The sequence below is a fragment of the Nothoprocta perdicaria genome, unplaced genomic scaffold (assembly GCF_003342845.1).
Source record: "Nothoprocta perdicaria isolate Ctin4 unplaced genomic scaffold, notPer1 scaffold_54, whole genome shotgun sequence".
Lineage (NCBI taxonomy): Eukaryota > Metazoa > Chordata > Aves > Tinamiformes > Tinamidae > Nothoprocta > Nothoprocta perdicaria.
The window spans coordinates 1345353-1360335 of NW_020455799.1; the positions used below are offsets into that span (position 1 = coordinate 1345353).

Genomic DNA, 14983 nt, shown 5'->3' on the forward strand with positions numbered 1-14983 from the left:
ATTTATGCTGCGGGAACAAGGCTGCCTTTCAGACGCTCATCGATTTTAAATTAAAAAGTAACTGCTATGTTCTACATGAAGGGTGACAACAATAACAAAGTAGTCCTTACTTAGTGTTATTTGTCGCAACTCCATCCCGTGTGCCTAGAGGAAAAGTGGGGAGACCCCAGTACCATAATCTTACAGATCAATAATCTAGATATCTCAATGTAGTGTAACAGATAATCAATTCTGTGTAAAATAACTCGAGCACTGCTGGCTGTTTCTCCTGTAGCTCCGGGCTTCAGGTTCAATTGCCTGACTTTATTAATTTTTATCTTTCATCCTTCTTGTATTTCTGGAGTATTTCTCCCTTTTCATTATGAAGAGAAAACATCTAGCTGAATATCGTTTAGCACGCAATTTAACACACATTTTTTAAAATTATTTTTAACAAAGATGTATATTCGTTTCTTTTTTGTTTTCTCTAGTATTGTTTTTCCCATTTTTGATTTATGTATTGATCTTTTCATATGTACAATTAAATTCTGGAAGGAATTCCTGGACTTCTGAGAGGAAAAACAAAAAAAAAGTTATTTTAAAATAAGAGAATTAAGTAATAAATGCTGAACTAGAAGTGTATTAACTGAAGCAAGAATGCACTTCTGTGTAAAGCTTTCTTMTTATTATTATTATTTAAATACACAACTATTTCTGTGTTAATTTACTACACTTCTATTTAAAAGAACTGTGTAGAAGATTATACACTGTCATCTTTTTCAGCAGGGCACTGTTTTGTTCCTTTATATTACTGAGCAGATCTCAGCAGTGTCTCAACATACATGATCATTTGTTTTTCATGTTGAAGCAGCGCAGCTTTAAAAACTTTCTAAATGCAGTAAAAGACAAGGTYATACATCCAAAATGAAGCCGGGTCCCTTGAGTGACTGTGTGTTACTGTGCTAGACAACACTATCAGATGCCGCTTGCAGCCTGTAGTTTTGTCTGAATTCACTGTGTTACTGTGGGAAGGATACAGTTCTGAGTAACATTGATCAAATTTGTAATTTTAATGTGTCTCCTTATATTGCTCTCTATTTTCCCCTTTCTGCTCTAAAGCTTTTCAAAAATGTAGGCCTTCCATTCTGCAGGGATTGCATATTAATTTCAGAAAAATTCTAACTGGAATTCTCCTTTAAGAGTTTTAACTAGATTGTATGCCAAAATTCCAGATTTGAAAATTCTGAATTTACCCKTTCCTATGATACCTGACCGTATATAATTGCTGTGGTGCAATAAGATTAGCCTGTGAGCGCTCTTCTACCGCCTTTTTTCCAGTCTTAAAGAATAAGCTCCTTTTTGCTTAGTGCGTATACAAGATACCGTGTGTCCAGTTTGGCGTTTTTGCGTCTGGCTAGTGAATTAGAAACACACAAATTGTTGTGCAACAAGTCTATATCACGTGCCTTTAAAGAGTTCATTGTTTCATATTCTCATTCATTCTTCATCTTAGCTTAAAAGAAATTGGAAATATCCTTTCCTGTAATAAATGTTGTTCTGACAGTTAGGCATTATTAGTCAATTGATAACCTACCAACAACGTTGTGATCTCTGTAGATAATTAATCTTAGCTATCTTCCTGTCAGAAGCAACAGTGTTTTGTTTTATGTTGAGCTAGAAATATTGCCAGTTTTGAAAATTAAAAAGCATTCCTTTTATATTATTCATTCAAGCGGCAATTTATGATGCTACATTTAGATACTGAGCGCTTGTCAACAAACATAATTACGCTTTGATATAAACAAGATTGGTGGCTTCGCTGTGCGGCTTCATCTTCGTTGGGAACGTTTTGATATCGGTTCAGATTATACAAGCTGTGCATTCATGTGGTATTTTCCTTCCTTTGCTAATAGTTTTCTCCTATAATTACTTGCAGACAAACCAGTGTACATTTAGGATCGTTGTGTATGGGAGACATCAAACGGAGAAGGAAAGCTGCTCCCCTGCCAGGACCCACAGGTAACCAATTTCATGGGACAAAACATGAAGTGTTAAATCTTTAAATACAAAGCAGTAGGTCAGTGACCTGGAGAAATGCTTGATAAATTCTGTAACTCTCCAAATATCTAAGGATCTATCCTATCATTATGTATTAATGGAGATTAAGAAATAAATAGAATCTCCTAATTTTCCTTCAAACGTTTCCAATTTCGAAATGTTTTTAGAAGATCTTTCTTCCTTTAAAAAGAGTAAATCTTTTTTTTCACAAGCACTAAAGATTRGTTCAAGCATTGCAAGCTAGTGATGGCAGATGGGATCACCTTCTGTGATAAATGTGTATGCATACTGTAAGTATCATGCACCATACCGACAGAATGTGAATTCTTGGACAAACAATTGGAATTGTGGAGATAAGGCCGTGAAACAGTTTTAAAATTAGTGCTGGAGCACATTGCAAGCACATTTCTGAAGGATTTTTCACAGATGCGAGGTCACAAGAATTGCATACATTTTGCTGATGTCACAGCTGGGAAATGGCTTTTTCAATACCTAGCTGTGATTTATAGAACTCTAATCAGTTTGTTTATATTAATTATATATGTGCRTACTGGAAAGATTAGAGAGTGTGTGTGTGTCTATGTGAGATTATTTATTTACTGGTAATATGTGAGTCTCTGGATTGCCTATAGCAGTTGTATATCAATTATTACAGCAACATCTCCTTATACAAGTCTTCAAGTACATTTTAGGTAGATAATCTTCAGAGAAACCTAATATTTGCATTCCAACTGAATTCCCCATTCTGAAATTTCAATGTTTCAAACCTCAGTGGCAGAAACAGACCAAGAATAATATTAAAAATGTTATTAAAGCACCTCAGTGGCAGCACTACAGACAAAGAGAATGTATAGGTCAGACTCTAAGACTCTGAACATATGTGATGTGAGAAAGAAAAATACTTAATGGCTGAAGAGAGGATAATGTAATTATTTCTACAAGGTGATTTTCACTTCCCAACTTTCAAGTACTTGAGGATGTCATTTTGTACTGATACAGCATGATGTATCAAGAAATGTATTATTATTCATTTTATCATGGGCTTTCAGCATTCAGTATTTTATTTTACAAGCTGGCTCCCCTGTGTAACTTTGCAAAGCCAATATTTTGATATTAAAGCAAATATTTCATATAATCATTCGCTATTATGTATCATATCTTCACAGAAGAACCAGATTTTATACAKAAGAATTAGTAGGAAGCCTTTTCTCTTGATAGCAAGAGAAAGTTAGTTATACATTTACATGAAGGAGAATTGGAAACTACAAGAAACATAATTTCCCTCCATTTTTAACATCATCGGCTATCGGTGAAGGTTATCTGTAAATGAGTGATTAATTGTAAGCTTTTTCTTGAGTTGTGTGTGCAGCAATAAAGTTTCATCTAACTTGAGCCAATTGCTTTTTTATTTTTTTTTATTTAAAAAAAAATCATTTGTATTTCTTGAAAAAGTGGCATGAGAAAATTTATTCCTGTGGCACTTTGCAGTGCTGAAAATGGTTGTTCATATGTTTGAATTAAGTGCTCGCACAGAAAACGACCGGTGATATAATTAAATATTGAAATATGCTTTCTGCTTTTGAGCCTCACAAGGATAGTGCTTGCTACTTTCAGACAGCTTACAAAGCTATAGACTTCTGTAGCAAGCAGTCTTATTGGTTAAACATTTATTAATTGTGACAAGAACAAGCAATTTATTTCAGTACTCTAGCTTATTTACTGCTCTTTCACCTTTGTATTTTGTATTGAAAAAGTAAAATGAATATTGATAGAGTTAGATATTGATTTCTAAATTTATAGCCTGTTCTCAGCCTGGAGTTAAAGTCACATACCAGTAGGTTTGTGTATATAAGTAACAAAGGATGTAGATTTACTTGTACAGCAATGAGAAACTATTGAAGCAAGAAAGTTTGAGCAACATAAAGCATTTTATGGTTTGAAAGATGTCATCTGGAAAGGTGAAGAAAAGCCGTGTTGAAAAGCAGTGAAGAAAATACAAGGAATATTACTAGATTTCAATTGTTAATAGCTGACAGTAGAGAATCTAGTGCCTTTCTGTTGGCATCTGCGGTGGGGAGTTTTGTAAGACCCTCCGACTCAGCCCATCRCAGCAATATGATGCCCTCCAGTTTGTATAAGCAAACTTTCTGGACCAACTCATATGTTATCATAGAAATAGCCCTACCAATACTGTCCTCTTCACTATTGAAATTTATTAGTAACAGAAAAAATGTATATGTAAGAGAAAGATTATTCTATACAAAGTATTTTTCCTATGAGTTTGAACTATTAAATGTTTATAATTTCACTGAATATGATAGATTACCAACTATGTGTCTCATAACAAATGACTAGGTGCCTCAAAAGTTAAGGCAACATTTTCATACATTAAATTTGCATTTACCCTAGTTCCTTTCCTTTCACTTGTCTGCCTTCTTTTGTACAAGCCTTTTTTATAAATCATTTCCATCCCTATATCCTCTTAGATTTTTTTAAAAATAAAAAGCCTCTACATTTTTATGAAAAGAGATAATTTTCTTTGGGTATAAATTCTGCATGACATCTGGTGGATATTATTAATTTATTTTACACACTGTAGAAGGTTTGATCCAGAATAAAAAGGGTAAGTTTTACTTGTGCTTGGTAAATAGCCATTTATTTCTATTAGAAAATTATCTTTTTGATCTGAGTAGCATGCCTCACAGTTTAGAGGAGGAGTGACTGACTGAGAGACTGCAAAACCTGACATTAAAAGGATTTCATTTTTCCAACTTTTTTTCCAGTTAAAATACCAAGATTGTTTAAATAAAATATATAAATTATTATGCAAAAGATTTTTATGGGTAGCCTAGCTCATACTGTTGGTGTGTGGTTTTTTTGTTTTTTGGTTTTTTTTTCCAAAGCAAATATCCAATATTGATGTCTTTATCGAGCTGGCAGATTTCAGGCTGCACTTCAGGCTGGTAATGTTAGAAAGGACCAAGTTATAAAGCCCATTTTAAAAAAATGTGTTTTAATGAAAAATATGACAGATTCTTAATTATGGTGGAAATACAGAGCTCTGCTATAATGCCATCATGACTCACTTTAACAAGGTAATCAAAAGGGTGCATGTTTCCATTCCTTTTTAAAAATTGCTAGTGGAACAGCTAAGCAAACTATTTTGCTGATGCTTAATGTGTCAGTGATTAAAAATCAGACCTGAATATCTTCAGTACCAAAATGATGATTTGAAAAAGATTGTGATTACATTGTGATAGCAGAGGTGGCTGAGGCTAAGTTTATGGTGAAGGTCAACTTAGTGAGATAGTTTTAGAGAAAGGGTAGGCTTTTGCTTACTTGAAAGAACTGGCAATAAATTTCCAAAATGCTAGACACAACTATTTAATGCCTGCCTTTCTTTTGCTTGACTCACTGCTTTTTCCATCTACTAAATATACAAACTCCATTGAGAGAAATCCCTTTTCCCAGACCAATATARCACTTGCATGAGTTGTGAAAGTGTCCTCTTTTTGCACTGCACTATTCCTTATCTTTTATCTACCAAAATTTTTTTCAGGGTACAAAGCATATCTGTTCCAGAACTATGCCTATTCTCTTCTAATCCTGCAGCAAATTGAATTTTAGGGACTTCCTTCTGTTCTTTTTTTATTTTTTCTCTTCTGCTTCACTACTGTTGCATATTGTTTCACTAAATCAGTTCCAAAAAAAAAAAAAAAAAAAAAGGTCCTGGAATGCCACATAGTGCTTGAAACTGCAGAGCAAAAGACTTTTGATGTTGAGCTCAGGTTATTTGTCCATGCCTGTCCCTTTCACTAATCATCAGAGTAGTGAGGAAAGTTCAGTTTGAAATTTCGGAAGATCCCCAATGCCACAAGAACCAAAGAAACCAGAGCTTTCACTGTGAATTTGCTCATGAATTTATTTTGGTGTGGATCTCTAAGGCAGTATTCTGCAGGTTCGACACAGCCTCAAGAATCCTTCTTTTCGACATGCTGCCTTCTACCTAAATGTGAAAGATTCAAAAATAATTCCTCTGATGACTTTAAGACTCTTTCCTACAGTTACTGTTTGTTTCTCATTGTGGAAACAGTTCAAATGTCTCCTTAGCCTTTTCCAGTCTTCACTTTCAAGAATCGTAAGCCAGCTTAACAGAGAGTATCACAGGCAAGGGTGTCCTTAAAGCCAACATTAAAGAAACTTCTGCCAAAGAAGTCTAAACCTGCCTTCCCCTCCATCCGATTCTGGAGATATTTCTCAATAGACAGTTTTACACGTACAGAATAACTTGTCTGCAAGGTTGCTAAAGAGTTAAAATCCCCCTTTCAATGGAACTGAGAGGTGTCAGTAGGAGTATTCATCTTCCAGATAATTTTTTTGTTCTGCGAGTTCTTCTCTTCCTCCAGTAAGAAATGTAATAAAGCGATTCCTCAAARCCAGGAGCCACCTCCATTCAGATGTGTTTAGTTATAGACCTCACCCAGCAAAGGACACAGTTGCTGCAGATGCTTTTGTCATTCTACTTTAAGTTGGTGAGACCAAAACAATAAAAGAGTTCTCTTATCTGGAAGGTGTTTGGAAGATAAAATCTGCCAAGGAGTAAATATATATGCATTTTTTTGTTGTTGTTTAAACTCCAGTCAAGGCAACTTCTTAGTGCATCTCTCCACCACAGCCTCTCACATGTGTGTGACTAGTTGTTCTTTGTCCTGCACTGCTGCAAATAGAACCAGGCACAGCTTATGCAAAAATCACTTTTCTGAAAGGTTTGTTAGCCTGTAATTTACTTTCTGAAGAAGGAGAGAGGCTTATGCGAGGGCTTGATAGCTTTATGCAAAAGGGTTTTGCCACTTCAGAGGAATAAAAATAACTGCTTAAGATATGAGAAAATATTTTTGTAATGTGAGAATATTAAGTTCATTGATCGGGTTTGCAGGCACAGGCGAGTTTAGMTTGCTATTTTCTGTCTTTCTGTAGAAGCTCTAAGGAATGATAGAAAGGGTTCTGATAAAAGCTGAGATAGATTATTAGGATTTCATAAAGAAATTCATAGAGATTTCATAAAGAAAATATTTGCTTTTGCTTTCCAGTACACAGAGAAGAAATTTTGACTTTTTGATTGTTAGGGAAGTTTACCTTTCAAAATTTACCTTGACATTGCCAGTGCTAATGTAACACCTCAGATTTGCGTTCTGATGTCTCCATGACCGGTGGAAAGCCCGTTGGTGAGCACTGTTTGCTTATGCAAGTGACGGAATTACATTCTTAAGAGAATCGGTAAGGGTGAGATCTGTGGCAAAGCAGCTCACCAGATGGGTCGTGGTGGATATTGCTTTCAAATGGAATGGGGTAATTCCATTTTTTCCCTGTATCTTCCTTTTGTTACAAAGCTCTCCAAAACTAGTCTAGAACTCTGGAAGAACTAAAGTTCTTCTGTCGTAAGAGGCTTAGCCAAAAGCCTCTTCATTTTGGTTCTTCACTAGAGTTCATTATTGTGTGCTGCCTCCTAAAGGAGCCTCTAGTAGTAGAGTAGATGGAGGCCTCAGTAAATAGAAAAATAGTTCTTCCCTGCATAGTAAAAACCATGCAGATGTACTGCCTTCTTTTACTGAATTAATTTTTATCCTTAATTAAGACTAATTTGACAGGAGATGATCCTAGGCATAGGATAGGAAATGAAAGTGCAATTTTGCCTCCTATATAGTAGCAGTCTGTGTCAACTTTGCCTTGGGTTAGGTAGAGAACCACAGGAATGTGTATAGTCCTAATATCCATTTAATCCTTAATCTTTCTGCTGGAATTAACAATAACTGAGCTGTCCATTTTTGAGAGTTATTACTGTAATTTAAATCCTTTCCCCCTAGGATTTGGTGTAGGGTTACAATTCTCGTAAAGGTCAYGGAGTGCTTATCAGAAGGGAACAATTTTGCCAGGTTTTGAGGAGTTTTAAATGCAGCCTTGAAACGTTTCATAGGGGAGAAGTTTCTTCAGAAAAGCAGTCCATGACAGTTCTGTCACCACCGGTTCTGCTCTTTACCCTGCTAGCTGGAATAGAGAATACAGTGCAAGCAGCCTTACCTGAACTACAATCATTCCAGCGTTGTTCTTTAGATACACTCTTAGAAAATTCACTGTGAAGGATGCCTAAAAGTGAAATTTCAAATATTTGGCTAAATAATATGACCTTTTCATAAATGAATTTGTTACTCCTTTTTTTAGATATATACCCATAWTATAGTGAACTGTGAAAATCACAGCAGGTGCTGATTTTAAAGATCACAGTATGGCTGTCAGATGTGCTCCTCATGACCCTACAATCCTCCAAAACTGTTCTTAGGACATGGCCATCTAGGCATTATTCTGATTCCTATTTTTTAGTTATGGGGAATTGACGTTAAAAAAAAATACAGTGTAGCAGTTTTTTTTTTTTTTTTAATTACATTCCCCATAAAATTGCATTAGGAACCAGGATCAGTCCCTCCTGTTCTGCAGTTCTGAACTGATCTATCTAGTGAGGAATCAGAGAAGAAAAAGAATAGATAGGAGAATATTAAACGCTTTCAGAAAATAAGGGGGAAGTGCACCAGCTTTTAAAGTGAAGCAGCATGTATCGCTTCTCCTTCCATTGGCTGTTTATCCAACATCAATACAACACTTTAGGAGCCAAATTACTAAACAAGCTGCCAATTAGGCTTGCAGTCAGCTGGATAGATTAGTGGCTAAGAGAGGCAGATACAAGATTTTCATCTCTTGAGCCAATTACGCAAGTGAATTACCATCCACAATGCTCCTTGGAAGATTTGAGGTAGAAGGACTGGCTCTGCTGTGATAGACATAAGTGAGATCCAAGGTAGGGGGTAAGGGTTAGCAGGCCATGTATTGCAAAAATTACCCAAGCAAAAAGAGATCCTTCTAGGAAAGGATTTAAAGGATTTAAGGCTGCTAGGAGTGATAGAAGAGGAAATAATAGTAGTGCTGTGCTCTGCAAAGGTATTGGTGCTCAACCCACAAATCTTAATCATATAAAAGAAAGATGAAAGACCAAGACTGTCTATCTGTACGATGTCATTTTTTCACCACTGTTTAAAAAACAATTTCTTAACATCAAAAATAGTTTAGTGGCCAGAGACGAAGTTATTTACRTATGACTCCATTTGTCTCCTATGTCTGAAACAACAAAATCTGCAGCATTTTCTTAAGTGATTATTTAAGAGATTGAGCCTAGTGATATTCTGCTTTTATTTGCCCTGATATAAACCAGCATGCTTGATGTCAGTCTAGTCAAAAAATAGGACTATACAAGTAAATACAGTCACAATATTGGTTAATAGGGTCACAGTTCCATTATTAGTCTAAAATAAATATATAGCTTACTTGGTGAGCTTCTGCRTTCTCTGGAAGAAGCATTTTGCAAGTAGAGTGAAACAGATCTTTCGATCAAAACTGTACATAAGCTCATTTGTTTCCCACTGAGAGTGTTGTACACTAGCGTAACATTGTTGCTTAAATATGAAGCAAATTTAAAACCTGAACTTTTGCAAGCTGTTGTATCCAAAAATGATTAAACAGATGTGGAGCCTGCAGCAGCATTAGACCTCTGATCTGATTTTAGCTTACAGATGGAATTAAATTAACTCATGGCAATCACTGTAAAATCAAGGGTATGGCACTGAATGCTAGAGTACTGTTTAACCAGGACATACCTGTTTCGACAGCTGTTAAGAAAAAAATTGCATGTCTTTATTTTTCATTGAAACCTGCCTCTAATGCCATGATAAATAGTATACMAAAACAGAAAAAAAATTGATGGAGGGTTTTTTGTTCAGATTTTTTTCCCTTCCCACTTCCCCTCTTCGCAGTCATAGGGTCCATACTCCATGTAGGTGGAGTACCTGAGCACTTCAGCCTTGAAGAGGAGTGGGGGAATTGTGCAGCGCTGTGGCAGTTCCTTCGGTCTTTGCACCTCACCTGAGTAAGGCGGACTGCCCTTACAGGCAGACTGCTCATCTGGTAGCAGTCTGAACTCATCCAGAAAAAAGCTATGCTTGCTAACACATTTTCCATCTGTAGAAAGAAAAAAAAAACCTCTAACAAGCTTAGAAAAGATGTATCACTTTTTTTTTTTTTTTTTTTTTTTTGTGTGTGTGTGTGTGTGATAATGCATAGCTCTTTTTTTGTGGGATAGCACAATGGGTTGATTTTGTTCTTGCTCCTGGGTGGGTCAGGACTGAACACATCCCAGAGGGAGCACAGCCCTTCACAAGACTTGGACTGTTCTCTCTAAAAGGACCTACTGGCTGGTCTAAGAAGTGCCGTTGGCATGAATTAAACACTGAACTTGAAGATGACTATTACAAGGACAATTACCGCTTTTAATTAGAAAATAAAAGCCCAAAGCACAGGAACTAGGAACTGGGGGAGTAAGAAAGCCTAGCACAGTCCTTGTAAGTGTGTGAAAAGCAAACTCTGTTTTTTTTTTTTTTCTGATGGCAGATTGGTCATGGAATGGAAGAAATGGGCAATTATAAATCCATGTTCTTCTGATTCAAGTAAAATATGTTGCTTTTCAAATTAACATTCCTGCAATTTTCATCAATCATTTGAAATACTTTGACAGATGTAGATATGTATTTATGTAGATTTATTTAAAATTTACTATACTGCAAAAGAATAGCCTGGATAAATTAAATCTCTTTAATTTTTTTTAAAAGCTATCCATTTGTGTCATTTGCAAGAGAGAGTGGTTAGTCAAAGTGCAAAGTGCATAATATGGAGGAGTCGCAGGGCTTTTTGGTTTTGCATTTTTCCTGCTGTTCTACAAGGTTTCTAAAATGTCTGGATATTGTTTGAATGTAAGCCCAAAAGTGTGTTCCAAAGCCAAGTTCATGGTAGATTTTCCTCCCCCCTCCCCTTTTTTTTTGGGCTTGACTGAGCATAAATATAAAACAGAAGGTTGCAGGGGAGGTATTTCTGTCCTTATAGGAGATAGAAAAACATGTACATTGGAGGGAGAAGTAATAAAGCTATATATTTTATAATTACTTAAATATCTTTAAAAACAAAAAGCATTCCAATTATCCTGTCAGAGAAAAGTATGTTCAGCTCCTTCAAGAAAAATCAAAAATAGAAACATCAGTTTATTAAATATTAAATACATGTCAGAGTACAGGTTGTTCTTTGACATATCTTTTATTTGACATATCTTTTCTGTGAGGTTGCTCTATTTTGAAAATTGAAATTCATATAGAAGGGTACATATTTTACATGAAAAAGTCTTCATTTTTTTTTCCCAAGCAAACTGACAAAGCTGTTTAATTGGTCGCAAGCAAGGCCTTGCATACTATTCCAGCAGCATTATCTAGGCAGAATTATGAATAGACTAGTATTTCCAGTTCTTAGAGGTCATGATATATATATATATACACTCTTAGATATATTGATATACTATGTGCTGATATACTATGTATGGTATTAATATGGTATGTATGTATAGTGTAGATATGGTATGTATAGTATTGATATAGTACACTCATAGATATATTCTTTGAGGCCATGATATACTCTTAGCAGTGTTCTTTCGTGCTTGTTGGATCTGTTCTTGCCTTCTAAGCTCCCAGCCTAAGTCCTCTTCCTCCACAGAYGCCGAAACCACATGCCAATTTTTACCCTAAGTTCGTGTGAAAAGTGGATCAAAACCCTCTTCCAGCTGTGAATTGTACATTTACTTTTGTTGACTCTAGACTTTTTTCCTTCTATTTTTTAATTTGAAGATATAATTATGAAGGTCCCGAAGCCTCTGTTTTCTACACTAATTATTAGAAAGGACTTGTCTATATAAAAACTGTCTCTGCCTGTGTGGTACTGTAAAGGAAGGAAGTTTTCATCATTGAATTATGTGTCAGTTAGCTCCAGAGGAACAGTCTTAGGGACTGAAGTCACTGACTTACGAGCTTTTACTTTTAAGTCTAGCATTAAGCACAGCTTCAAACCAATATTCAATGGTTTGAAACCACTGAATCCATCAATGCATTTTTTTTTTWTTATTTAGGAATGGAGATATTAGGAAGCCATCTAGCTTTTATGTAGTCACTGCTTGACTGAATATAAACATATATAGTAGTGAATATTGTGTGAGTAATGTAAATTTATCACCACAGACATCATAAGGTTTTTAATGTGCACCTCATCTCAATCTTATGTCTGYATATGCAGTTTCCATTGCGGGTCTTGTGTGTGTTACATGAGGCTTTTTTAAAGTGCTTGGTCAACTTTTGCTGTGATCCTGTTTAGTAAGATAATATAATGATGAACCAGCTGCTTGTCAATCATAAGTTATTGATTGAAGATAGTAGAGTCTCCAAAACCACAAAACCACAGTCTCCTGCTGCAGAATTTTTCAAAAAAACACCTTGCTGGAGTAAATAGGCAGAAAGTCAAGCAACTAATGTTTGGAGCTTGGCAAATGTGTTTCTGTTCTGCTGAGGGTGTTTTGAACAAAATTGAAAAAAAAATGCCTACAATTGTCAAGTTACTGCAAAACATCAGCCCTTTTCAATTTTTTTGTGTGGTGTAACTTGCTAAATTTCCCTGGTAGTTCTTGAATCAAGTATCATTTGTATCCCTTATGCAAGAGAGCTACATATGGGAAAGATTTTTCCGGGATCATCTCCAAAAGCTTAGTTTAAGGTTGAGAGAAAACAAGTTTTTGATTTATTATTCACGTTTCTTTATGCTGTGTTCATGAGAAAATAAACCCTTTATATTAACACTTGCAGTGCTTAGAAGGTGGCAGAAAACAGGAAGCATTTTCTCTGGAGATATACTTTTTGATATGGAAGGAAAGCATTAAAAGACATTGAACATACTAAGAAGTCTGCTCAYATGTATTAAATCTCTCTGATAACTTTTCATAAAACCCCGAAGCAAGTAAGGATATAGCTGGATTTCAAAATACTAGATCAGTTGCTTCTGTAGCAGCTCTGAGTGCTTAATCAAAAGTAATTTGTTGTGTTTTATTGAAAGCAATCTGCTTGAGTATTGATAAATATTGCTAAGAATAGAAAATGATCATGATATTGTGATGTGCCTCAGCTTTGGAACTGTAGAGAGCAATAAATTCAGGTAATCTTGGCTCTGACTTGTGCAGATGATCTGTGAAGTCCTTGAGACTGACGGWAAATGTTCTACTGGAATATGAAGGATCTTCAGCAAAATTTGTAATGCTTTAAAACTAAGCTTGTCTTTGAAAGCGTAAAATAAAGGAAGCCTTAGACTGTACTGTTTAGAATCGTATGCAGTCAGAAGGGTCAACATGTGCAAAGACAGCCTGTTCTAGCAACCTATTAGATGAATTAGGGGAATAAGAAGGTTTAAAGCTTTAAGGGAGATTATCCTGCTCTTCTCCACATGGCAGGCAGTGCTGATTAATGCTGTGTGTTTCTTTAATCTCAGGGTTTGTAGGYGAAAACACCCAACCAATCCCAGAAAACAACATTGGAAACAGAATGCTTCAAAGTATGGGCTGGACTCCTGGCACGGGCCTTGGACCAGACGGCAAAGGGATAGCAGAACCGATAAGAGCAATCCAGAGACCAAAAGGACTCGGACTTGGATTTAGCTGACAGCAGTGCGCTCTGGCTGCCGAATAAAAATCAAGATCAAAATTGATTTTAAAAGACCAAAAAARGGGGGGAAAATGCAAACTTTCTAATATTCCTTGTGATCAGAAAATCCAATTATTCKTCTCTCCAAGATCACTGTAGTCTGTGTGCTTCCCATTAACTACACCAGCTGCAAGGTACAGCCACAGTGACAAAACTGGCATAGGAATCCTACTTTGTAATGGTGCTAAAATATACAAACACTTGTACTTTTTTATTTTCTGTGATCTTAAGATTTGTATTAAGTGTAAAATTCAGAATATTCACTCATTATTTTCATGAAAGCTTCTGATGCAGCAGATTTTAGTATTCAGGCAAACTTTTTTTTTTGGTAAGTATAATTTCATCTCAAGAGTCTTGATAAGATTTGATATCAAGGAAAGTGGAACTCTATACATAAACTACTGTGTTTTTCTCCTTTTCTGACAAAGTTTCCAAACTTAGTATTTCTAGAGATTAACAGTATTTGAGTATAAGTGTAATGATTGTCATATTGCCTATAAGATATACATTTCCCACTGAAAGGTGATATTTTATATAGGAATAGCATGAAAAAATGGCTTTGTCATTGAGGAAAGCCATTCTGATACCATTTTCTTGCARTCTGTCCCCGTCTTCCGAGTTCAAGCTCTGAAGTAAATCTTTTATACTTGTTTTTACATTTAYGGGATTATCTTTTTTTAGCAGATATTTTAAAAATGTAAAGTTTATTCTGAGTTTGGAATTCTCTTTCTATTAATGATCCTCCACGTGTCAATAGTTAAGAGKAGCTTCAACTCTGAAGTGACCGTTTGTATTTCAGAGACGACTGTGTCTTGCAGTGTTTGTTAACTGGGTGTTGGTGTCTTGCGAACAGTGCAGTATTCAACATTGTGGTATCATTTGGTTTGTGATCATGATGGTGTCAGTGAGCCACAGTCTCTAAGGATCATGATGAAACAGAAAAAGCACAAGGAGGAGCATGGCTAGAGTGGAGGGAGGGAAGGAAAAGGATATTTCAGTGGCATCTCACAAATCTAAACGAGCAATTTAAAATCAAGAAGAATCATTAAGTGTTTTAATCAGTATCTAATGTGTCTAATGTCAGCACAAGTAATTTCATTAAGCACCAACCAATCAAGCTGCTAGGGTACTATTTGTCCGCAGTATAAAACAAATTCCACTTTAAAATTGAATGATAGGACTGAAGAAAACTGTTGTCTGTTGAAGACTAAGGAGAAAATCCTGTCCCTGCTGTGATAGTTGACAATATTTACGCTGATTACAAGGGAATAGGATTTCTTTTC

At 35.7% G+C, this 14983-nt stretch overlaps 1 protein-coding gene across 1 annotated transcript in view; it reads left to right on the forward strand.

Annotated features, from left to right (window-relative positions):
- Positions 1–14761, forward strand: part of GPATCH2 (G-patch domain containing 2) — a 97011-nt gene extending 82250 nt beyond the window's left edge. Inside the window, exons 9-10 of the mRNA XM_026048442.1 lie at positions 1916–1998; positions 13489–14761. Of these exons, the coding sequence (XP_025904227.1) occupies positions 1916–1998; positions 13489–13658 (253 nt within the window). The 3' untranslated portion in view covers positions 13659–14761. The remainder of the gene's footprint in view (positions 1–1915; positions 1999–13488) is intronic.
- Positions 14762–14983: the final 222 nt, after the last annotated feature.